General features: G+C 38.7%; 1 protein-coding gene across 6 annotated transcripts; it reads right to left on the reverse strand.

Annotated features, from left to right (window-relative positions):
• Positions 1-54: 54 nt before the first annotated feature.
• relb (RELB proto-oncogene, NF-kB subunit) lies at positions 55-19,224 on the reverse strand. Of its 6 annotated transcripts, XM_089014195.1 has the most exons (11): positions 19,041-19,224; positions 18,846-18,866; positions 16,849-17,021; positions 12,466-12,807; positions 11,226-11,392; positions 11,049-11,140; positions 10,824-10,955; positions 4,049-4,153; positions 3,760-3,975; positions 3,451-3,522; positions 55-2,561 (listed from the first exon to the last, which is right to left on the reverse strand). In XM_089014195.1, exons 1-11 carry the CDS (start codon positions 19,084-19,086, stop codon positions 2,149-2,151), a joined length of 1,779 nt encoding a protein of 592 aa, XP_088870321.1. In that variant the 5' UTR covers positions 19,087-19,224; the 3' UTR covers positions 55-2,148. The 6 variants fall into 6 exon arrangements, with proteins under 6 accessions (XP_088870321.1, XP_088870325.1, XP_088870322.1 ...); XM_089014199.1 differs by lacking the exons at positions 16,849-17,021; positions 18,846-18,866; positions 19,041-19,224 and adding exons at positions 12,922-13,042; positions 14,031-14,326; XM_089014196.1 differs by lacking the exons at positions 16,849-17,021; positions 18,846-18,866; positions 19,041-19,224 and adding an exon at positions 14,079-14,331.
• Positions 19,225-20,545: the final 1,321 nt, after the last annotated feature.

The following is a 20,545-nucleotide window of genomic DNA, read 5'->3' on the forward strand; positions in this document are numbered from 1 at the left end:
TGTCTAATCTAAAACAATTTAAAGTCATGTATTTTTCAATGATGACACTTGGGCTAAAGAGTTCATTTTTGTTTTATTCTTCCCGTTGTCACAGTGTTTACATAAAAATGTTTGATTATGTGCACTGGCTAACGCTACAGTTTCTTTGAAGAGTGATATTCCAAATCCCTTGCGCAGATGACGACGGCGACAACAACAACAACATTTCAGGATCTGTCGGTGTAAACTCCACATGAGGCAAGTAACAATTTATGGAATACACAGACACAAATAAAAACAAACACTGTACACATGTCAATATTTGGCTGATAGCTCCGTTTCACTGAAGGCATGACCAGCAAGGCCTTCAGGATGAATTAGCGGGCGCTTTCATTTATATAGACTCAAATGTATGTCTTCTTTTGCCCGCACATATCACCGTAAAAAAACCCTGTTTGAGCAACCTGTAGAGTTTTATAAATTCATAAAAATGTCCATATTTAATTGTTTTTTTTTTAATGGGACCAATTAGCATATGCCTAATCCACCCACCCCCCAAAAAAGATGTGGGGAGAGAGCATTTCGGCCTCACACAGAAGCAATTTTTTTTATTAAACTTGTAAATACGGCCAAATAATCCTTCAATTGTACTGTAAGAAGAAGAAAGTTCATAGCGTATGATTGTGGCATTATTTGCATGAACTCACTTCTTTGAATACATATTGTTGCACATCATTTATTGTTTGGAAATATCAAATTGTGCACATTCCCTTTTTAAATTTTTGATGTTAGTGGTTTTGATTGTAAAGAAAATAAGTTACTCAGCTGTTACTTGATACTTGATCCATTTTTTCAGACTGAATGTCTAATTTAAGTACATGTAATTATTTGTAGGACCACTTTTTATTGTAAAGTAAGAGTATTTGAGTACAATTTGTGGCAAATCTACCCAACCTCTGATTAGAAAGCCGTTTTAACTAGGAATAAATAAATGCATGATATGATGAAAATTGTTAGGGGGGAGAATGATATCTTTTCAAAATAGGATTTGACTATATCTGGAATTATATTTAATCATTTTTATTTTAAATAGTTGTTACATGCGCCTGTATAAACAACTACTCTACTTTATTAAGACTGCTACTTAATTTATAATTTCTTAACTACAGAAAGTTAGTTATATATAGTTTCCTGAAGCGAATTGGAAAGTACAGTGATACCTTGGCTTACGAACTTAATTGGTTCCCAGACAGAGTGTGTAAGGCGAAAAGTGTGTACCCCAAAAATTAATTTCCCATAGGAAACCATTAAAATGAGAATAATCTGTTCCCAGGTCCCCATAAAACATAATTTTCTACTTTCTAATTTTCTAAGCCTTAAAACTCCACAACATATACCTTATTATATGTATAATAAATGTGCTATGGTATTATAATTAAATAAATAAACTATACAGTGTAATAAAGTCATTTTATTTACCTTTTTGATGGTCGTTGATGGCTTGATGCAATGGAGTGACCGGTTTCATCAGCATTAAATACTTGATGAGGAACGTAGCCTTCTTTCACTATCTTGAGGACTGATCCCTTGGAGGTGCTTTCTCTGTGATAATTTTACCTTGTTCCTCATCAATTGTGTGTTCTATTTAGCTGGGTTAATAGTTTTTTTGCATCAAGTGTACAGATGGCTTGTGCGGGTTATTTGTGGAGCTTGATTGATGGCATATTTTAACCTTGCAGTCTACATTCTGCTTTTGAACTATCAAAGTTGAAACGAGTCCAAATTTCACTGTTTTCTATCCATTTCATCACCCTCTGTCTCTTTTGTCTGCCTGTCTCTTTAATGTTTAACCCCCCCTCCTCATGCTGCGTTCTTGACCAATCACGTGGCTTTAACCGAAGACTGGGGGCGGGGAATAGAGGACAAAAACAGTCACGTGCCATTTTCATGTTCGGAGAACGGGCTCGTTCGCCAACAACACATAACTCATTGTGGCGCTCCGTGTGTATCATGAAAAATAGTTCGTATGCCAAGGTAAAAATTTCAGAAATGTAACGTTCGGAAACCGAAAAGTTTGTAAGCCAAGGGGTTCTTAAACCGAGGTATCACTGTATGACGTTGTTTAACCAATGACTCTGCGCCAGACTAATTCCCGGAGTTCCATGCCCCTCATACGTCGTCTTCGATCTTCACTTGCACAACATTAGACGGGCTTGCCGGCGACTCAGTCTGCATGTCCCAGTTCCCATTGACAAGCATGTTGAACTGCAAGTCAGCGTAATGGGAAAAATCCTGCGGGTAAAGACCGAAGTTCTGGTTGGGGTTGGCGTCCATGTTGGTGAAGGGGGCCTGGCCGGCGTCGGGCATGGGCGGGACGGCGGCCGGATCCGAAAACAGGTCCATAAAGGCGGGCAGCTCCATCAGCTGATTGAGGAGGGCCATCTCCTCACCGTCCATATTAGCATCCGGGGGCTCGGCGTAGCATATCTCCCCCAAAGGGGCGGGCCCCGGCTGGACCGAGCACGGTGACATCATGGCGTGGGTGAAACGGAAGGACTGTTCCGGGGCCGTTGCACACTCAACTGCAGGCAAAATTAATGAATGATTGGTAGGCCGTGATTTCAACAATATTAGTGATTCGACAGTAGCAAAATTGCAGCCTTTGTGTTTGAAAATGGCGTCTAAACTCATTCACTGCTATTCCCGAATTTATTCGGGAGTTGAAAAGCATGACGTAAAGCGCCATTCCCGAATTTGTTCGGGTTTTGTTGCGGGAGGGATAAAGCGCTGGTCAGACCTCTGGCAATGTTTTTCGCTCCCACAAGGGGCAGCATTTGCCTTTTGTAAAGCTGCCCCCATTTCAAACTCAGATTTCAAACTCCAGACCTATGTAATTTAGGAATAAACTTCGGGAGACTCACTGTGGTGTCTTAACTCATTCACTACCATTCACAAATTTATTTGGAAATTGAAAATGTGACGTAGAGCGCCAATCCCGAATTTGTTGGGGTTTTGTTTTTTTCATGCTCGGGTGCCAATAAAGCGCTGGCCATGGCCTCTGGCAATTTTTCCTTTCCACAAGGGGGCAGCATTTCCCATTTTTTTCCATGTTAGCACTTTGTTCCAGTTTCAGCTGTTGTTAAAGCACGATATAAACCAATATGTTTTGCATTGTATTTTGGACAGCCACCCTCATTTCAAGCTCATATAACTCCAGAACCATATAACTTAGGAATTAACTATTTTTTTCTGATAAAAGAAGAGCGTATAAAGTTTCTTGCGCTGCATTGAATGTTTATGTAGACCTAAAACTATGTTATGTGGGTCCTGGAATTCGAGTGATAATGACAAAAACCCTGGCACTGGAGTGGACACATTTTTGCACGTCTGGCAGTAAATGAGTAAAAACCCTAGTACAAAGCGAGGAAATCAACAGAGTCAAAATGTTTACGACGAAGTGGTGCGGCTCACCTGTGACATCAGTTTTCTCCTGGAAGCTCGTGTCGGCCTTGATTTTTCTCTTGCGCTTCACCTGATACGGATCTGGCAATGGAAAAGGTCACAAGAAAGATAAAAAAGTTCAACTACAGCCAGTGTGAAGGTCTGTACAAAATGCTCATATTGAAGTCAAAGCTAAAGTTAGTGCATGATGTTGAGTCTTTTTCACTTGTTTTTTGAACAGTTACTTTGGCGTGACATTAGTTGTGATATTTTATTCTGAATGGCGTTCATATGTGTGGCAGTTTTTTTGACAGTGCGACTTGTCAAAGCCATGCTGACCGGGATTGTACGGCAGGTACGTGAAGGTGACCGGCTCGCTCTCCATCTGATCGGAGAGCCGCCGCAGGGTGACGCTAACGTCCACTTCCTCCGTGATATCCTGGTCCTGGTAGGGAGGTGTTTTGAACACGATAGCGATCTGCCGGTGGACGTCCGTCTGGGCGAACTCGCCGTTTGCCTTCCACGAGCCGCGCCGAAAGATGATCTCAATGTCGTCTGCACGCAGGAAAACGAGTCGTGATGATAGTCAAGCCTATTTTTTTTCGGCGAGCGGGTGTCACTGCCATACCTTTTTGCACTTTGTCACACAGCATGTAGATCTCGGTCTTGCCAGTGCAGGCCCCCGTGTACTGGTTCAGCTGGCTAATTTTTAACTGGGACGTTGTGGTTGCTTCTGACAAGAAAAATTGAAAAACCAAAAAAATAATATAAAACTACAACTACAACCTGTGTTAATCAAACTACTGTATACAAAACTGTTTTGGTACAATTAGCTCATGAAAATATATTGGTTGGTATCTTCGAAAGCAGGGGTAAGGAACTGTAGTTCCTTAAAAGCCACATCTTGCCTGTTTTAGGCAAAAATACTACAATGTTCAGTACAGTGTTTGTTTAGCCCAAAAAACGACCATGTATGATAAGGTGTTTTTAGCTGAAAAAAACCTCCATATATAGTAAGGCATTTTTAGGCAGAAAAAAACATGTATAGTAAGGTGTTTGTAGCCCCCAAAAGACAACAATGTTTAATTAGGTGTTTTTAGCCCAAAAAAATGACAATGAAAGGCATTTATAGGCCGGAAAAAAAACATGTATAATAAGGTATTTTTAGCCTGAAAAAAAAATCCGACCATGTATAGTAAGGCGTTTTAGGCTGAAACAAACCATGTACAGTAAGACATACAAAAAGACCATATATAGTAAGGCGTTTTTAGCTAAAAAAAAAAAGACCATAAATAATAGTAAGCTGTTTTTTGCCAAAAAAAAACAACCATGTATATAGTGAGGCGTTTTTAGCCGAAAATAACAACCATGTATAGTAAGGCGTTTTTAGCCGAAAAAAACCCATGTATAGTAAGGCGTTTTTAGCCGAAAAAAAACCCATGTATAGTAAGGCGTTTTTAGCCGAAAAAAACCACCATATATAGTAAGGGCGTTTTTAGCCGAAAAAAAACACTACGTAATAGTAAGGCGTTTTTAGCCGAAAAAAACCACCATGTATAGTAAGGGCGTTTTTAGCCGAAAAAAACCACCACGTATAGTAAGGCGTTTTTAGCCGGGAAAAAAACACCATGTATAGTAAGGCGTTTTTAGCCGAAAAGAACAACCACGTATAGTAAGGCGTTATTAGCCGAAAAAAACGACCATGTATAGTAAGGCGTTTTTAGCCGAAAAAAAACGACCATGTATAGTAAGGCGTTATTAGCCGAAAAAAACCGACCATGTATAGTAAGGCGTTTTTAGCCTAAAAAAACGACCATGTATAGTAAGGCGTTTTTAGCCGAAAAAAACGACCACGTATATTAAGGCGTTTTAGGCTGAAACAAACCATGTACAGTAAGACATACAAAAAGACCATATATAGTAAGGCGTTTTTAGCTAAAAAAAAAAAGACCATAAATAATAGTAAGCTGTTTTTTGCCAAAAATAAACAACCATGTATATAGTGAGGCGTTTTTAGCCGAAAATAACAACCATGTATAGTAAGGCGTTTTTAGCCGAAAAAAAACCCATGTCTAGTAAGGCGTTTTTAGCCGAAAAAAAACCCATGTATAGTAAGGCGTTTTTAGCCGAAAAAACCCACCATATATAGTAAGGGCGTTTTTAGCCGAAAAAAAAACACTACGTAATAGTAAGGCGTTTTTAGCCGAAAAAAACCACCATGTATAGTAAGGGCGTTTTTAGCCGAAAAAAACCACCACGTATAGTAAGGCGTTTTTAGCCGGAAAAAAAACACCATGTATAGTAAGGCGTTTTTAACCGAAAAGAACAACCACGTATAGTAAGGCGTTTTTAGCCTAAAAAAACGACCATGTATAGTAAGGCGTTTTTAGCCGAAAAAAACGACCACGTATAGTAAGGCGTTTTAGGCTGAAACAAACCATGTACAGTAAGACATACAAAAAGACCATATATAGTAAGGCGTTTTTAGCTAAAAAAAAAAAAAGACCATAAATAATAGTAAGCTGTTTTTTGCCAAAAAAAAACAACCATGTATATAGTGAGGCGTTTTTAGCCGAAAATAACAACCATGTATAGTAAGGCGTTTTTAGCCGAAAAAAAACCCATGTATAGTAAGGCGTTTTTAGCCGAAAAAAAACCCATGTATAGTAAGGCGTTTTTAGCCGAAAAAAAACACCATATATAGTAAGGGCGTTTTAGCCGAAAAAAAACACTACGTAATAGTAAGGCGTTTTTAGCCGAAAAAAACCACCATGTATAGTAAGGGCGTTTTTAGCCGAAAAAAACCACCACGTATAGTAAGGCGTTTTTAGCCGGAAAAAAAACACCATGTATAGTAAGGCGTTTTTAGCCGAAAAGAACAACCACGTATAGTAAGGCGTTATTAGCGGAAAAAAACGACCATGTAAGGCGTTTTTAGCCGAAAAAAAACGACCATGTATAGTAAGGCGTTATTAGCCGAAAAAAAACGACCATGTATAGTAAGGCGTTTTTAGCCTAAAAAAACGACCATGTATAGTAAGGCGTTTTTAGCCGAAAAAAAACGACCACGTATAGTAAGGCGTTTTTAGCCGAAAAAATGACCATGTCTAGTAAGGCGTTTTTAGCCGAAAAGAACAACCACGTATAGTAAGGCGTTATTAGCCAAAAAAAAACCCAACATGTATAGTAAGCCGTTTTTAGCCGAAAAAAACAAACATGTATAGTAAGCCGTTTTTAGCCGAAAAAAAAACACCACTTATAGTAAGGGCGTTTTTAGCCGAAAAAAACCACCACGTATAGTAAGGCGTTTTTAGCCGGAAAAAAAACACCATGTATAGTAAGGCGTTTTTAGCCGAAAAAAACCACCATATATAGTAAGGGCGTTTTTAGCCGAAAAAAACCCACCACGTATAGCAAGGCGTTTTTAGCCGGAAAAAAAACACCATGTATAGTAAGGCGTTTTTAGCCGAAAAGAACAACCACGTATAGGAAGGCGTTATTAGCCGAAAAAAACGACCATGTATAGTAAGGCGTTTTTAGCCGAAAAAAACGACCATGTATAGTAAGGCGTTTTTAGCCGAAAAAAACCACCACGTATAGTAAGGCGTTTTTAGCCGAAAAAACGACCATGTCTAGTAAGGCGTTTTTAGCCGAAAAGAACAACCACGTATAGTAAGGCGTTATTAGCCCAAAAAAAAACCAACATGTATAGTAAGCCGTTTTTAGCCGAAAAAAACAAACATGTATAGTAAGCCGTTTTTAGCCGAAAAAAAAACACCATATATAGTAAGGGCGTTTTTAGCCGAAAAAAAACCCACCACGTATAGTAAGGCGTTTTTAGCCGGAAAAAAAACACCATGTATAGTAAGGCGTTTTTAGCCGAAAAAAAACACCATATATAGTAAGGGCGTTTTTAGCCGAAAAAAAAACCACCACGTATAGTAAGGCGTTTTTAGCCGGAAAAAAAACACCATGTATAGTAAGGCGTTTTTAGCCGAAAAGAACAACCACGTATAGTAAGGCGTTTTTAGCCGGAAAAAAAACACCATGTATAGTAAGGCGTTTTTAGCCGAAAAGAACAACCACGTATAGGAAGGCGTTATTAGCCGAAAAAAACGACCATGTATAGTAAGGCGTTTTTAGCCGAAAAAAACGACCATGTAGAGTAAGGCGTTTTTAGCCGAAAAAAACGACCATGTCTAGTAAGGCGTTTTTAGCCGAAAAGAACAACCACGTATAGTAAGGCGTTTTTCGCCGAAAAAAACGACCATGTATAGTAAGGCGTTTTTAGCCGAAAAAAAAGGACCATGTATAGTAAGGCGTTTTTAGCCGAAAAAAACGAGCATGTATAGTAAGGCGTTTTTAGCCGAAAAAAACGACCATGTATAGTAAGGCGTTTTTAGCCAAAAAAACGACCATGTCTAGTAAGGCGTTTTTAGCTGAAAAGAACAACCACGTATAGTAAGGCGTTATTAGTCAAAAAAAACCCCAACATGTATAGTAAGCCGTTTTTAGCCGAAAAAAACAAACATGTATAGTAAGCCGTTTTTAGCGGAAAAAAACCACCACTTATAGTAAGACGTTTTAGAAAAAAATGACCATGTATATTCTAAGACATTTTTAGGCCAAAAAATAAACGACCAGTATTAGTAAGGTATTTTTAGCTGAAAAAAAAACAACCACGGTCTTGACATGACAAAGGTAGTTAACCCTGAGAGGGACTTGAACCCCAGACCACTGCAGTGCGATACCCAAGTACTAACCATTTGACTAACGGGTAGGTTGCACACACATTACATTTTACCTCAAATTGGAAGCCGTTTTTAGGCTGAAAAAAATCACCATGTTCGTAAGGCCGCTTTAGGTCGGAAAAAAACAACCATGGATAGTATGCGTTTTAGGTCGAAAAAAACAACCATGTATGGTAAGGCGTTTTTAGCCCAAAAAAAAACAACCATGGTTTGAGATGACAAAGGCAGTTAAACCTGAGACGGACTTGAACCCCAGACCACTGCAGTGCGATACCCAAGTACTAACCATTTGACTAACGGGTAGGTTGCACACACATTACATTTTACCTCAAATTGGAAGCCGTTTTTAGGCTGAAAAAAATCACCATGTTCGTAAGGCCGCTTTAGGTCGGAAAAAAACAACCATGGATAGTATGCGTTTTAGGTCGAAAAAAACAACCATGTATGGTAAGGCGTTTTTAGCCCAAAAAAAAACAACCATGGTTTGAGATGACAAAGGCAGTTAAACCTGAGACGGACTTGAACCCCAGACCACTGCAGTGCGATACCCAAGTACTAACCATTTGACTAACAGGTAGGTTGCACAAACAGCACATTTTACCTCAAATTTGAAGACATTTTTAGGCCGATAAATATCGCCATGTTCGTAAGGACGTTTTAGGTCGAGAAAAAACAACCATGTATATAGTAAGGCGTTTTTTGCCCTCCCCCAAAAAAAAGCATGTATAGGAAGGCGTTTTAAGTCAAAAAACAACCATGTATAGTAAGGCGTTTTTAGGTCGAAAAAAACGGCCATGTATAGTAAGGCGTTTTAGGCGGAAAAAAACGACCATGTATAGTAGGGCGATTTTAGGTAGAAAAAAACGACATTGTATAGTAAGCCGTTTTTATCCCAAAAAAACAACCATGTATAGGGAGGCGTTTTTAGGCAGAAAAAAAGACCACGTATAGTAAGGCATTTTTAGCCCAAAAAAAACCAGCATGTATAGTAAGGCGTTTTTAGCTAAAAAAAACAGTGTATAGTAAGGCGTTTTTAGATCGAAAAAAACGACCATGTACAGTAAGGCTTTTTTAGGCCGAAAAAAACGACCACGTATAGTAAGGCGTTTTTGGTTAAAAAAACGACCATGTATAGTAAGGCGTTTTTAGGCTGAAAAAAACGAACATGTACAGTAAAGCGTTTTTAGCCTCCCCCAAAAAAACAACCATGTATAGTAAGGCGTTTTAGGTAAAAAAAAAAATGACCATGTATAGTAAGGCGTTTGCAAAAAAAAAAAAAAACAGCATGTATATTAAGGCGTTTTTAGCCGAAAAAAAAAACGACCATGTATAGTAAGGCATTTTAAGTCGGAAAAAAAACGACCATGTATAGTAAGGCATTTTTAGCACAAAAAAAACGACCATGTATAGTAAGGCATTTTTAGCACAAAAAAAAACGACCATGTATAGTAAGGCATTTTTAGCACAAAAAAACCGACCATGTATAGTAAGGCATTTTTAGCAAAAAAAGAAAAACAGCATGTATCGTAAGCCGTTTTTAGCCGAAAAAAACGACCATGTATAGTAAGGCATTTTTAGCACACAAAAAAACAACCATGTATAGTAAGGCATTTTTAGCACAAAAAAACCAACCATGTATAGTAAGGCATTTTTAGCACAAAAAAAACGACCATGTATAGTAAGGCATTTTTAGCAAAAAAAAAACAGCATGTATAGTAAGGCGTTTTAGGTGGAAAAAACGACCATGTATAGTAAGGCGTTTTTAGCCGAAAAAAACGACCATGTAGTAAGGCATTTTTAGCACAAAAAAAAACCAACCATGTATAGTAAGGCATTTTTAGCACAAAAAAACCAACCATGTATAGTAAGGCATTTTTAGCAAAAAAAAACGACCATGTATAGTAAGGCATTTTTAGCAAAAAAAAAAAAAAAAAAAAAACAGCATGTATAGTAAGGCGTTTTTAGCCGAAAAAAAACGACCATGTATAGTAAGGCATTTTAAGTCGAAAAAAAACCGACCATGTATAGTAAGGCATTTTTAGCAAAAAAAAAAAAAAAAAAAAACAGCATGTATAGTAAGGCGTTTTAGCCGGAAAAAAACGACCATGTATAGTAAGGTGTTTTTAGGAGGAAAAAAAACGACCATGTATAGTAAGGCATTTTTAGCAAAAAAAAAAAGCGACCATGTATAGTAAGGCATTTTTAGCAAACAAAAAAACAGCATGTATAGTAAGGCGTTTTTAGCCGAAAAAAAACGACCATGTATAGTAAGGCGTTTTAGGAGGAAAAAAAAAGACCATGTATAGTAAGGCATTTTTAGCACAAAAAAAACAGCATATAGTAAGGCGTTTTAGGCGGAAAAAAACGACCATGTATAGTAAGGTGTTTTTAGGTAGAAAAAAATGACCATGTAGAGTAAGGCGTTTTAGGAGAAAAAAAAACAATCATGTATAGTAAAGCGTTTTTAGCCCCCCAAAAAAACAACCATGTATATAGTAAGGCCTTTTTAGCGCAAAAAAACGACCATGTATAATAAGGCGTTTTTGGCCCGAAAAAAACAACCATTTATAGTAAAGTGTTTTTAGCCCCCCAAAAAACGACCATATAAGGCGTTTTAAGGCAGAGGACAAACCACGTTCTCGTATTGCTTACTTTTGTCAAAAATGGGATTGGACACCATGGGGCTGAGGCAGTCCGTTGTGCCGTCCTCCCACTCCAACTCACACTGGAAACACAGACGCACGGCGTTCATGTCCATGTCCTCGATGCCCTTGGAGTGACCAGCTGGGCGACGAAATAAATGGAACACCATTACACGCCATTATACACACATAATTATGTGTATGTGTGCGGGGTCCTTATAAGAGTCAGTTTTACTTAGAAATGGGTCGATATTCTGACTTCTTCTCTTTTGCAGCGAGACATCAAGTTCTTTCCTCCTCACACACTGGATTCCCAAATTGGCAAAGCTGTCCAGATTAAAGAAAAAGTTGAGGAAGGAATTCCTGCTCAAAATGCGACAACAACCACAAATTTGGCGAGTCGAAGACGCACCTGTGGCGTCGGTTGCTATGAGGATTCAGCGTCACCACGCAGATACCGGATCCATTCGGGCAGTCTTTTCCCACGAGGCAGTGGGGGTGCGGTCGGTGTGGGGGATCTTTGGTCACCAGGGAAACGGTGACCGTGACCTTCTTCAAGTGCTCAATAGGACCTTGAATCTGAAAACAAGGTCAAGTTGTGTTAACTCATTCACTGCCATTCACAAATGTATTCGGGAATTGAAAATATGACGTAGAGCGTCATTCCCAAATTTGTTCGGGTTTTGTTTTTTCAGTCTTGGGTGTCGATAAAGTGCTGGCCATGGCATTTTTTTTCTTTTGCACAAGGGGGCAGCATTTCTTTTTTTCCATGTTAGCGTTTTTTTTCTAGCTTCAGCTGTTGTTAAAGCGCGATATAAACCAATATTGCATTGTATTTTGGACAGCCGCCCTCATTTCAAGCTCATATAACTCTAACTATATTTTTGCAATCGATTAAAGAAGTCCTTCCGTATCAATTCGAGTCGTCTGGAGTCCAATGTAGTGTCCCAGAAAATGGACAAGCTCCCTTGGAAATGGGCTGATTTGTCTGCTGGGAATTTGTGTCAACTAATATCAAATAGTAGTCTCAGTGCAACACACCACGATTCACCATCGCGTTATTTATGTTTTCCTTCTAACTTGGATTGGATTGGATATGCCTTTATTAGTCTCACAGTGGAGAAATTTACATTTCACAGCAGCAAACACGATCAACACGGTGTTTTCCGATGAAAAAAAAGTGCCCAAAATGCATTGGGTGTCACTTTGTCGGTCAGGGGTCACGTCAGGCATCGTCATCAACTCGAAAAGACTTCCTGTATATTCAACGCGAGTCTTAAAACGTAAAATATAGCTATATGCCGTGGAATCTTTGTAAAATGCGCTCAGTAAAAGTCATTTGAAGTGATTTTACAAATTATGGACGCAACCTCAGCCTCTACCGTAGCGCCTTATAATGTGGTGTGCCTTATATTTGGAAAACGTGTATATATATATATGTTGGTTGTCCTTTAAGGCTTGTATAAGTAACCTGTATTGATTTGTCTTGAAAAATAAACATTTAATAAAATATATGCTCGATAAAGATATGTACAACTGAAGAGAATACTAGACGTGAATACAAAAATGTTTGTAAGTACCATTGTTCGTAACTTGAATGTTCGTAAGTAGGGGAGCGTCTGTAGTACGGGTGTATGTCACATCCTCCATACCTCAATGGCCGGTTGAGTCTTGTTACTTTCACACCCGGAAGCGCCCAGGATGCTGCCGGCCGAGCGTCCTTCGCACTCATAGCGAAATCTCATGCCTCGCTCTTTGGGTTGCTCCACCACCACAAGTTTGGGCTTCTCCAGATTGCGCTCTAGCATCTCTGCTCCGGACCGGCACTTCGAGGAGAGGGCGCCGCTGCCGCTGCTGGGGGATTTTGATGTTCGTGGGCGCGGCAGACCTCGACCGTGGCGGGTCGATCCGGTGGCAGGATGGGTGGGGGGTCGTTGAGACATTTCCCGGGGTGTGCAGAGCTGCTGCAGGGGGGTTGTGAAGCTGCAGCTGGACTAAAGGCAAAAGAAATCAAAATTGGATTCAACTAATGTAGATGAGAAGAGGATTGCTCAATGAAAATGACATTCAAAAGAATACGATCGTATTTTGCAGTGTATAAGGCGCACCCAAAAGCCTTGATTTTCTTCAAAAGATGACCTTATATGCGGGTGCGCCTTATATGTGAAGTAATATTGAGTCACAACAGGCCTTGCAACTACTATCAGCAGCCACCGACTCCATTTCACCCTGTACAAGAAAGAAGTAGTGTGTAACCTCAGCCTCTACCGTAGCGCCTTATAATGTGGTGTGCCTTATATTTGGAAAACGTGTATATATTTCTGTATTATATTTGGAAAACTTTTTTCATCCATTGAATGTGCGCTTTATAGTCCGGTGCGCCTCATATATGGAAAAAAACTATTTAAAATGGCATTTTCTATGTCACTCTCTCTTGTTTCTATTTATAATTGTATTTTATTCATTGCATTCTCTTTGTGATTGTATTTTGTTTATTATTTATTTTATTTATATATTTTTATTTATTATTGTATTTTATTTATTCTTTTTTATTTATTATCGTATAATATTTTTATTTTTTTATTATTTCGTTATTATTATATCGATATTTATATTTATTATTATTTATTATCGTATAATATTTTTTATTTTTTTATTATTTTTTTTTTTCATTATTATTTATTATAGTACCTAAGCTTGTCTGTGACTGTAGTGTCCTTGAGAGCTTTGAAAGGTGATTAAAAAGTAATGTATTATTATTATTATTATTATTATTGTTATTATTAAAATGATTAGTATTAAAAAGTTTGAAAATACACCATTCATTGGGGGTGCGCCTAATACTCCGGTGCGCCTTTTATACCAGGAAATACGGTAACTGCATCACACTGACATGCAATTTTTGAGACTTTGCCACACTTTTATAACTACAGGAGATGGTCCAGCTTCTTCCAAATTTGTGAATGGCAGTAAATGAGTTCAATGGAATATTTATATTATTATTTAATATTTATCCCCGATCATGTGTGACCCTCATTCTCTCCATTTAAAAACAAAAGAAGCTCTTGAATTGAATCGTAAATGCAACAGTTGATATATTTGACAAGCATATGGGGATAAAATGAAGCGGGAATAAACAAGTTACTAATAATGCCGAATCCCAGACGTATTTCCATTCCCTCAGTCTAACGCACCTAAAAGCAAACGGGCCACCAACCAGTACGCTTAAAATGACATCACGCAGTAAGCATCAAAACGATCCAACCTCCAGGGAATCGAGACAAGCCAGCAGACAGTAAATAACCAGCAAACCGTGGGAAAGGGAGACCCCGCTGCTCAACCCGCTGCTCAACATGCCACCATCATGCCTTCTGTTGCTCGTACGCTTAGCTTCACCCAAACAACGGTATACACACACACACAAAAAAAAACAGATAGCAGCGTCAGCCGAGAGGAAATAGGAAGTCGACGCACGGTAACGACCAATGGAAGAGTCGCTCCGGGCCAAGAATGTGACCTTGCACCCCCCTTTTGAGTGGGCTTGGCCGGGGGAGGAGGGCAAAACGAAACTAGGAGTCAGGTTACGACTTGGATTAGCAATTCCTTCCACTGAGTCTCGTTGTTGTGACGTAATTTATGACAGGAATTACAACTGGCTGCAACGGTGGGTTGCAGCCGATTCGCTGAGTTTACTGTCAGACCTGCGTGACTGCTTTGAATCGCCGTGTCATCCGCATTAAGTCATGTGATTTCGCAAAACAAAACAACAAGCGCAAACAACTCTCTACCAGATTCTTTGCTGATAGATGTGGAAAAATTGATGTTGTGAGAACTGGTTTGTTATACAGTGATACCTCGGCTTACGAACGCTTTAGCTCACGAACTTTTCGCCTTACGAACATTAAATTCATCAGAATTTAATCTTGGCATACAAACTAGTTTTCAGGAAACACACGGAGCGCCACAATGGCTGGCGGACTACTTTTCGGTGGAAGAACACCAAACCACACGGCCGAACAGTGCCTCCGTGGCTGCCGGGCTACTTTTCCACACCCACTTTCTTTGAGTGCACTCAGTGCAGACGGGGTTTGTTACGGAGTGGATAATTTAGCTTTTTTTGGGACCGAAAACAGGCTAGTGTTAAACTCAAGAGGACACAAAAGAAAATTACGGTCGGGCAGAAGAAGGAGATCATCGAAAAACACAAAGGAGGTGCGCGTTTGTGTGATTTAGCGGCCCAGAACCAATATGCTAAATCGACCATTGCTACCTGTGGCCAAGGGTGTTTCTGTGTTGTTGTGGATTAATGAAAAGTAGATAGCAGGGGACATTGTGAGTGAGGGTATTATCGCCGAGAAAGCCCGGCAACTTCACTCAGATATCATCAAGAGGCAACTACATCAGCCATCACAAAGGAAACTAAAATGACTTTATTATACAGTACAGTTTATTTCTTTAATTACAATACAATAGCACATTTATTATATATAAAATAATATTTTGTGTAGTTTTAAGGCTTATTTAGTAGAAAAGTATGTTTTATGGGGATCTGGAAATTGATTATTCTGATTTTTAATGGTTTCCTATGGGAAATTAATGTTTGGAAGACACACTTTTCGCCTTACAGACACTTTCTGGGAACCAATTAAATTTGTAAACTGAGGTATCACTGTACCTTCTCACCATTTTTTCCTTCCTGTCGCTGTGTGCCAAATGGCAATGATAATTGGATAAATATATATTTGAAATTAAGAAAATAATTGTTTGACAGATTAAAAAATCAGATTACCTTCCAAGGTGTGCCTGATGATCTGTCAGTGCATAGTCATTGTGGCACAACGCAAAGATTGAGAATTATTGCTAATCTTCGGCTTGGCTCAAAGTGAAATGTAATTGAACTTTGAAAGCGCACCAGAATCCATTCATGGATGATGCTTGATGGCTGATTTGGAAACAATGTGTATTTTGACAAATAATGAATATGTATTATGTTCCAAAGGTCGCTGTGTCTAACAAGCAACATTGAACTTTTACACTTGTCCCCTATTTTCAGTCAAAATTCGAATTGTCCAATTTGAAGAGATTCCATAGCATTCAGTGTATCACAATGTTTTTTCTATTCCACAAGGGGGCAGAATTTCCTTTGTTTCCATGTTAGTGCTTTGTTCCAGCTTCGGCTGTTGTTAAAGCACTATATAAACCAACATGTATATATTGCATTGTATTTTGGACAGCCGCCCTCATTTCAAGCTCATATAACTCCAGACCCATATAATTTAGGAATTAACTGCCAGATGTGCAAAAATGTGTCCACTCTAGTGGCATGGTTTTTGTCATTGTCACTTGAACTCCAGGACCCACAGAATATTGAATTTTACACTAATAATAGACATTCAATGAGGCGTTATAAACCTGAGACTTTCTTCTTTCATCTGAAAAAGAGTTCATTCCTAAATTATACAGGTCTGGCGTTATATGAGCTTGAAATGAGGGCGGCTGTCCAAAATAATAATAATACTATTAATACTACTACTACTAATAATAATAATAAATTTCATTTATAAGCGCCTTTCAAAACTCTCAAGGTCACTTTACAGTCACAGGATTAGTTTTTCTGTGGGTGACCAGCGGCAGCCACACCCGCCAGCGTTATATAATGCAATACATACATATTGGTTTATATAGCGCTTTAACAACAGCTCAAGCTGAAAAAAAGCACTAACATGGACAAAAGGCAAATGCTGCCCCCCTCGTGGAAGGGGAAAAACATTGCCAGAGGTCTGACCAGAGCTTTATCGGCACCCAAGCATGAAAAAAAAAAAAAAAAAACAAATCCGAACAAATTCAGGAATGGCGCTCTATGTCATATATTCCGAATAAATTTGTGAATGGCAGTGAATGAGTTAATACACACCTTGGTCGAGGTACAGTCACACAATACACCAAGAGGAAAGCGATTTGCGTTCGGACCCCGGGCTTCAACAAGCAAACTTTCCTCCACCCACTGTGGAACCAATCTCAATTTAAATACTTACCGGTACGTGACAGGTGGTGCCTCTGGCCACCAGCCCTGGCTGAGATGATGGCGAGGAGGAAGAACAAAGCCGATGCATCCTATGGTTTTGGCCGCGCAGCTCAGCAGGAGGAGGTGGCGGTCTAGGGAGGGATATGCATGTGTGGTCCTCTGTGATGATCTCCTGGATGAGATCTGCGACATACAGTAAAAAGTCAGTTGGAGGTTTTGAAGTCATAGAGGCAGCTGCTTATTCAACGGGGCAAGCAAAAAAATATATATATTGCGCTCTTTTGAAACATCTTAAAAATAAAAGAAGAGCTCTTTGCGCGTGACAAGCTATATTCGTGCTTATTTGAAATTGTAACTTTGTTTTAATACCACAGTAATGCCATCTTTGGGCCTATGCCGAATTAACAGTAAGCACAGTCTCCTTTTTTTCCTTTCGGCTTTTCCCGTCAAGGGGGTCGCCACAGCAAATCAGCGTCCTCCATCTTCATAATCCTCCATCTTGATTCGCATGTTTGTTTTGGCCAAGCTTTTACGTCGGATGCCCTTCCTGACAATACCCTCTGTATTTATCCGGGATTGGAACCGGCACAAGAAGACTTATGTGCCCTTGTGGCTACAGAACAAGCAACTCGCGCAGTAAAAGGCTCCCAAACACAAAAAGGTCATCGGCACAGCAACAATCAAAAAAGCAATGATGATTCACAATATCATGAAAATAACATGACTGTTTTTGGGATGTAGAAGACGGTACTAATAATACTAATACTACTAGTACTTATACTACTAATACTACTATACTACTAATACTACTAATAATAATACTACTACTACTTTTCATTTTGGATTTTCTGCTAATACTAATACTAATAATACTACAACTACTAACTACTACTAATATGACTACTACTACTATTACTACTACTAATAATAATACAACTAATAATAATAATAATAATACATTTTATTTCTAAGCGCCTTTCAAAATTCTCAAGGACATTTTAATCTAATAAAAGGACTAATACTACTAATAATACTAATCTTTTCCTTTCGGCTTTTCCATTCAAGGGTTCGCCACTGCGAATCAGTAACCTCCATCTTTTCACTACTAATAATACTAATACTATATAATAATAATACTAATACTAATACTAATAATAATAATACTAATACTACTTATACTACTTCTTTTCCTTTCGGCTTTTCTACTACTAATACTAATAATAATAATAATAATACATTATATTTCTAAGTAAGCACAGTGATGTGCAAAATAAGCATACGGTTATCGTAGTTTACAACATTAAATCCGTTAAAACCATTATCTAGTTTTGGAAGACACGTAGGCCTACTATAGATCTGTATTCTAATGTTAGTTTGATGCTGTGAGTGATACACTAACTTCCAAGTGAAATTTGAACGTGACTTCTCTTTTAACGTTGTTGAAATTAAACTACGCTAACTTTAGGCTAACACACAATGCAAAACATCGTAAGTAAATTAGCATCGATGTTGCAACAAGCAGAAAAATTTTAACAATTTTCAAATGTAGCAAACACATTTCAGAGAAGGGTACATACAGTATTCATAGCCACATATACCTCATCCTCTGCAAAATACATCAAATGTTATTGAGACAGTCTGTTTCATCATTAGATTTACATCGACAATTAGTTGTAGGCAAGCCATTGCCACCATTGACGGATATTCCCAAAATGAATGTAATTGACATGATACTTTATAGTTTTAGACTATATTATATCATAGATTGCTATTACTGTATATTACTTAATTTACTTATTTAAATAAGTGTGTTTTTTTTAGCAAGCTGTCGTATGGATTTATTTCAATTAGATAAAGATGTTTTGACATCCAAGTTTTTTTTACGTGTTACAGGTTGTATAAAGTTAGAGAACAAATGGTTGAAGTTATCCTCTGCATCAGTTTAGATGAGGTGAAGCCAACCTTCATGTGTGAGAGACAGGGGAAAAAATGAAATATTTTACTTACCAAAGTCGGACAGTCCTCTCTCTGTCGGACAAACAGAGGTAAACAATCGATGAACAAGAGAAAAGACAGCAAAACGTGCCCGATAGTTGACAATCGGCGTTATGCACCGACAAGAGGAAAAAAAGACACGAAGACGTCATATGGTAATGATGTCATCGCTCATCCATACACAAACTATACAGCCAGGGCACTTACCAGGAGTGCAGCGAAAGACGTCCATGTCGTTAAACGCAGAGGACATCGAAATAGTCGCTATTTTATAAAGTTTTTTTTTCGACTTCCACCGTCGACAAACACCTCCAAAGCCATGTGATGGATCTCACAGCGTTAAAGTTGTCCGTTTGCAGTTGCACTTTCGGCGTTTCCGTGGCAGCCGGTCGCCGATTGGCTGCTCGCTGCACTGGAAATCCCCAAACGTCACTTGGCTCATCGTTCAACTATTCGACCGCCTGAGACGAAAAGATGGCGGTGAGCCATAAACCAACCACGACTACAGTAAAAACGTTTCCATGGTGACCAATGTCGTAAAAAGGCCAATGAACCTTGAAAGAAAGAGGTTCTCTCCACTACATTCGTCCGGCATATTGTTGGTTTCATTGATGCGCTGTAAGAGTGACTGAAACTAAGGTATATTTAGAAAAATAAGAGGATTTATCTGCGTTTGGAGCGAGCTTTTTCCACGTGATGACATAATATGGATTTATAGAACATCGTAGTATAGGAGATGCCGGCGTGTCTTTTGTTATGATCACGTGATCGGCCGCAGAAAGCCTACCAATAAAACGGTTGTTCGCGAGCTATCATTGTTTTGTAAGCTTATGCATTTCATTTTCGGTTCAGATTAATGAAAGTCTTCGCATTTTAGTACAATGGTGATATCGTGTGTGGTTGTATAAAACTTCAGCCATGTTAACTCCTGATAAATCAAAGAAAAGGTATCAGCAAGCACAGCGTCCGGAAGATGACACACAATTATTTTTACATTGCAAAACATGTCACGCATGGTTTTACGAACACGGCAGTTTAACCGACAAAAAAATACGTTTCTATATTGTGCCCTATGAACTAAAACACAGACAAAAACATTTATATGAAGTAAATATAATTTTACAGTAATCCCTCGCTACTTTGCAATTCAGGTATCGTTGTTTCAGTGCATCTCGGATTTTTTTTTTCAGGGAAAAAACGTTCAGAATAAAATAAAAAAAATACAGAATGACTCAGACGTTTTATACATGGCTGAAGCTTGGTTCGTTCTTAGCGCTGATGTCATCCAAATGACACCACGATGATCCCATGGTTCCCAGCCATGTGGATTGGCTGTGCATCTTCTCAGCCCCGCCCAGCACCCCACCTGTTTTATCACGTGGGTTATTATATAACTCCACTTCGTGAGGTTTCATCTATTGGGGGTTGTCCTGGTCCCAATTAACCGCAAAAAAACAAGGGATTACTGTGTATATATTAATTTATTCCGAGCCCCAAAAGGTTTTAGTAAAACGAATTAGGGAGCAACATTTGCCCGTGATTTAATGGTAACAGAATTTTTAAAGGAAAGTGAAAGGGAGATCTTTTATGTACAACCGACCGGTTTACAGGAAGAACTAGTGGTTTACTACTGTATCAAATGAATCATGCTGATTACTTATTGGTGCAAAAGTAGGTCAAAAACACAGAGTGTGGATGTTAAAACTATATAT

Source organism: Hippocampus bargibanti, linkage group LG14, assembly GCF_051943395.1.
Source record: "Hippocampus bargibanti isolate YZ-2025 linkage group LG14, ASM5194339v1, whole genome shotgun sequence".
Lineage (NCBI taxonomy): Eukaryota > Metazoa > Chordata > Actinopteri > Syngnathiformes > Syngnathidae > Hippocampus > Hippocampus bargibanti.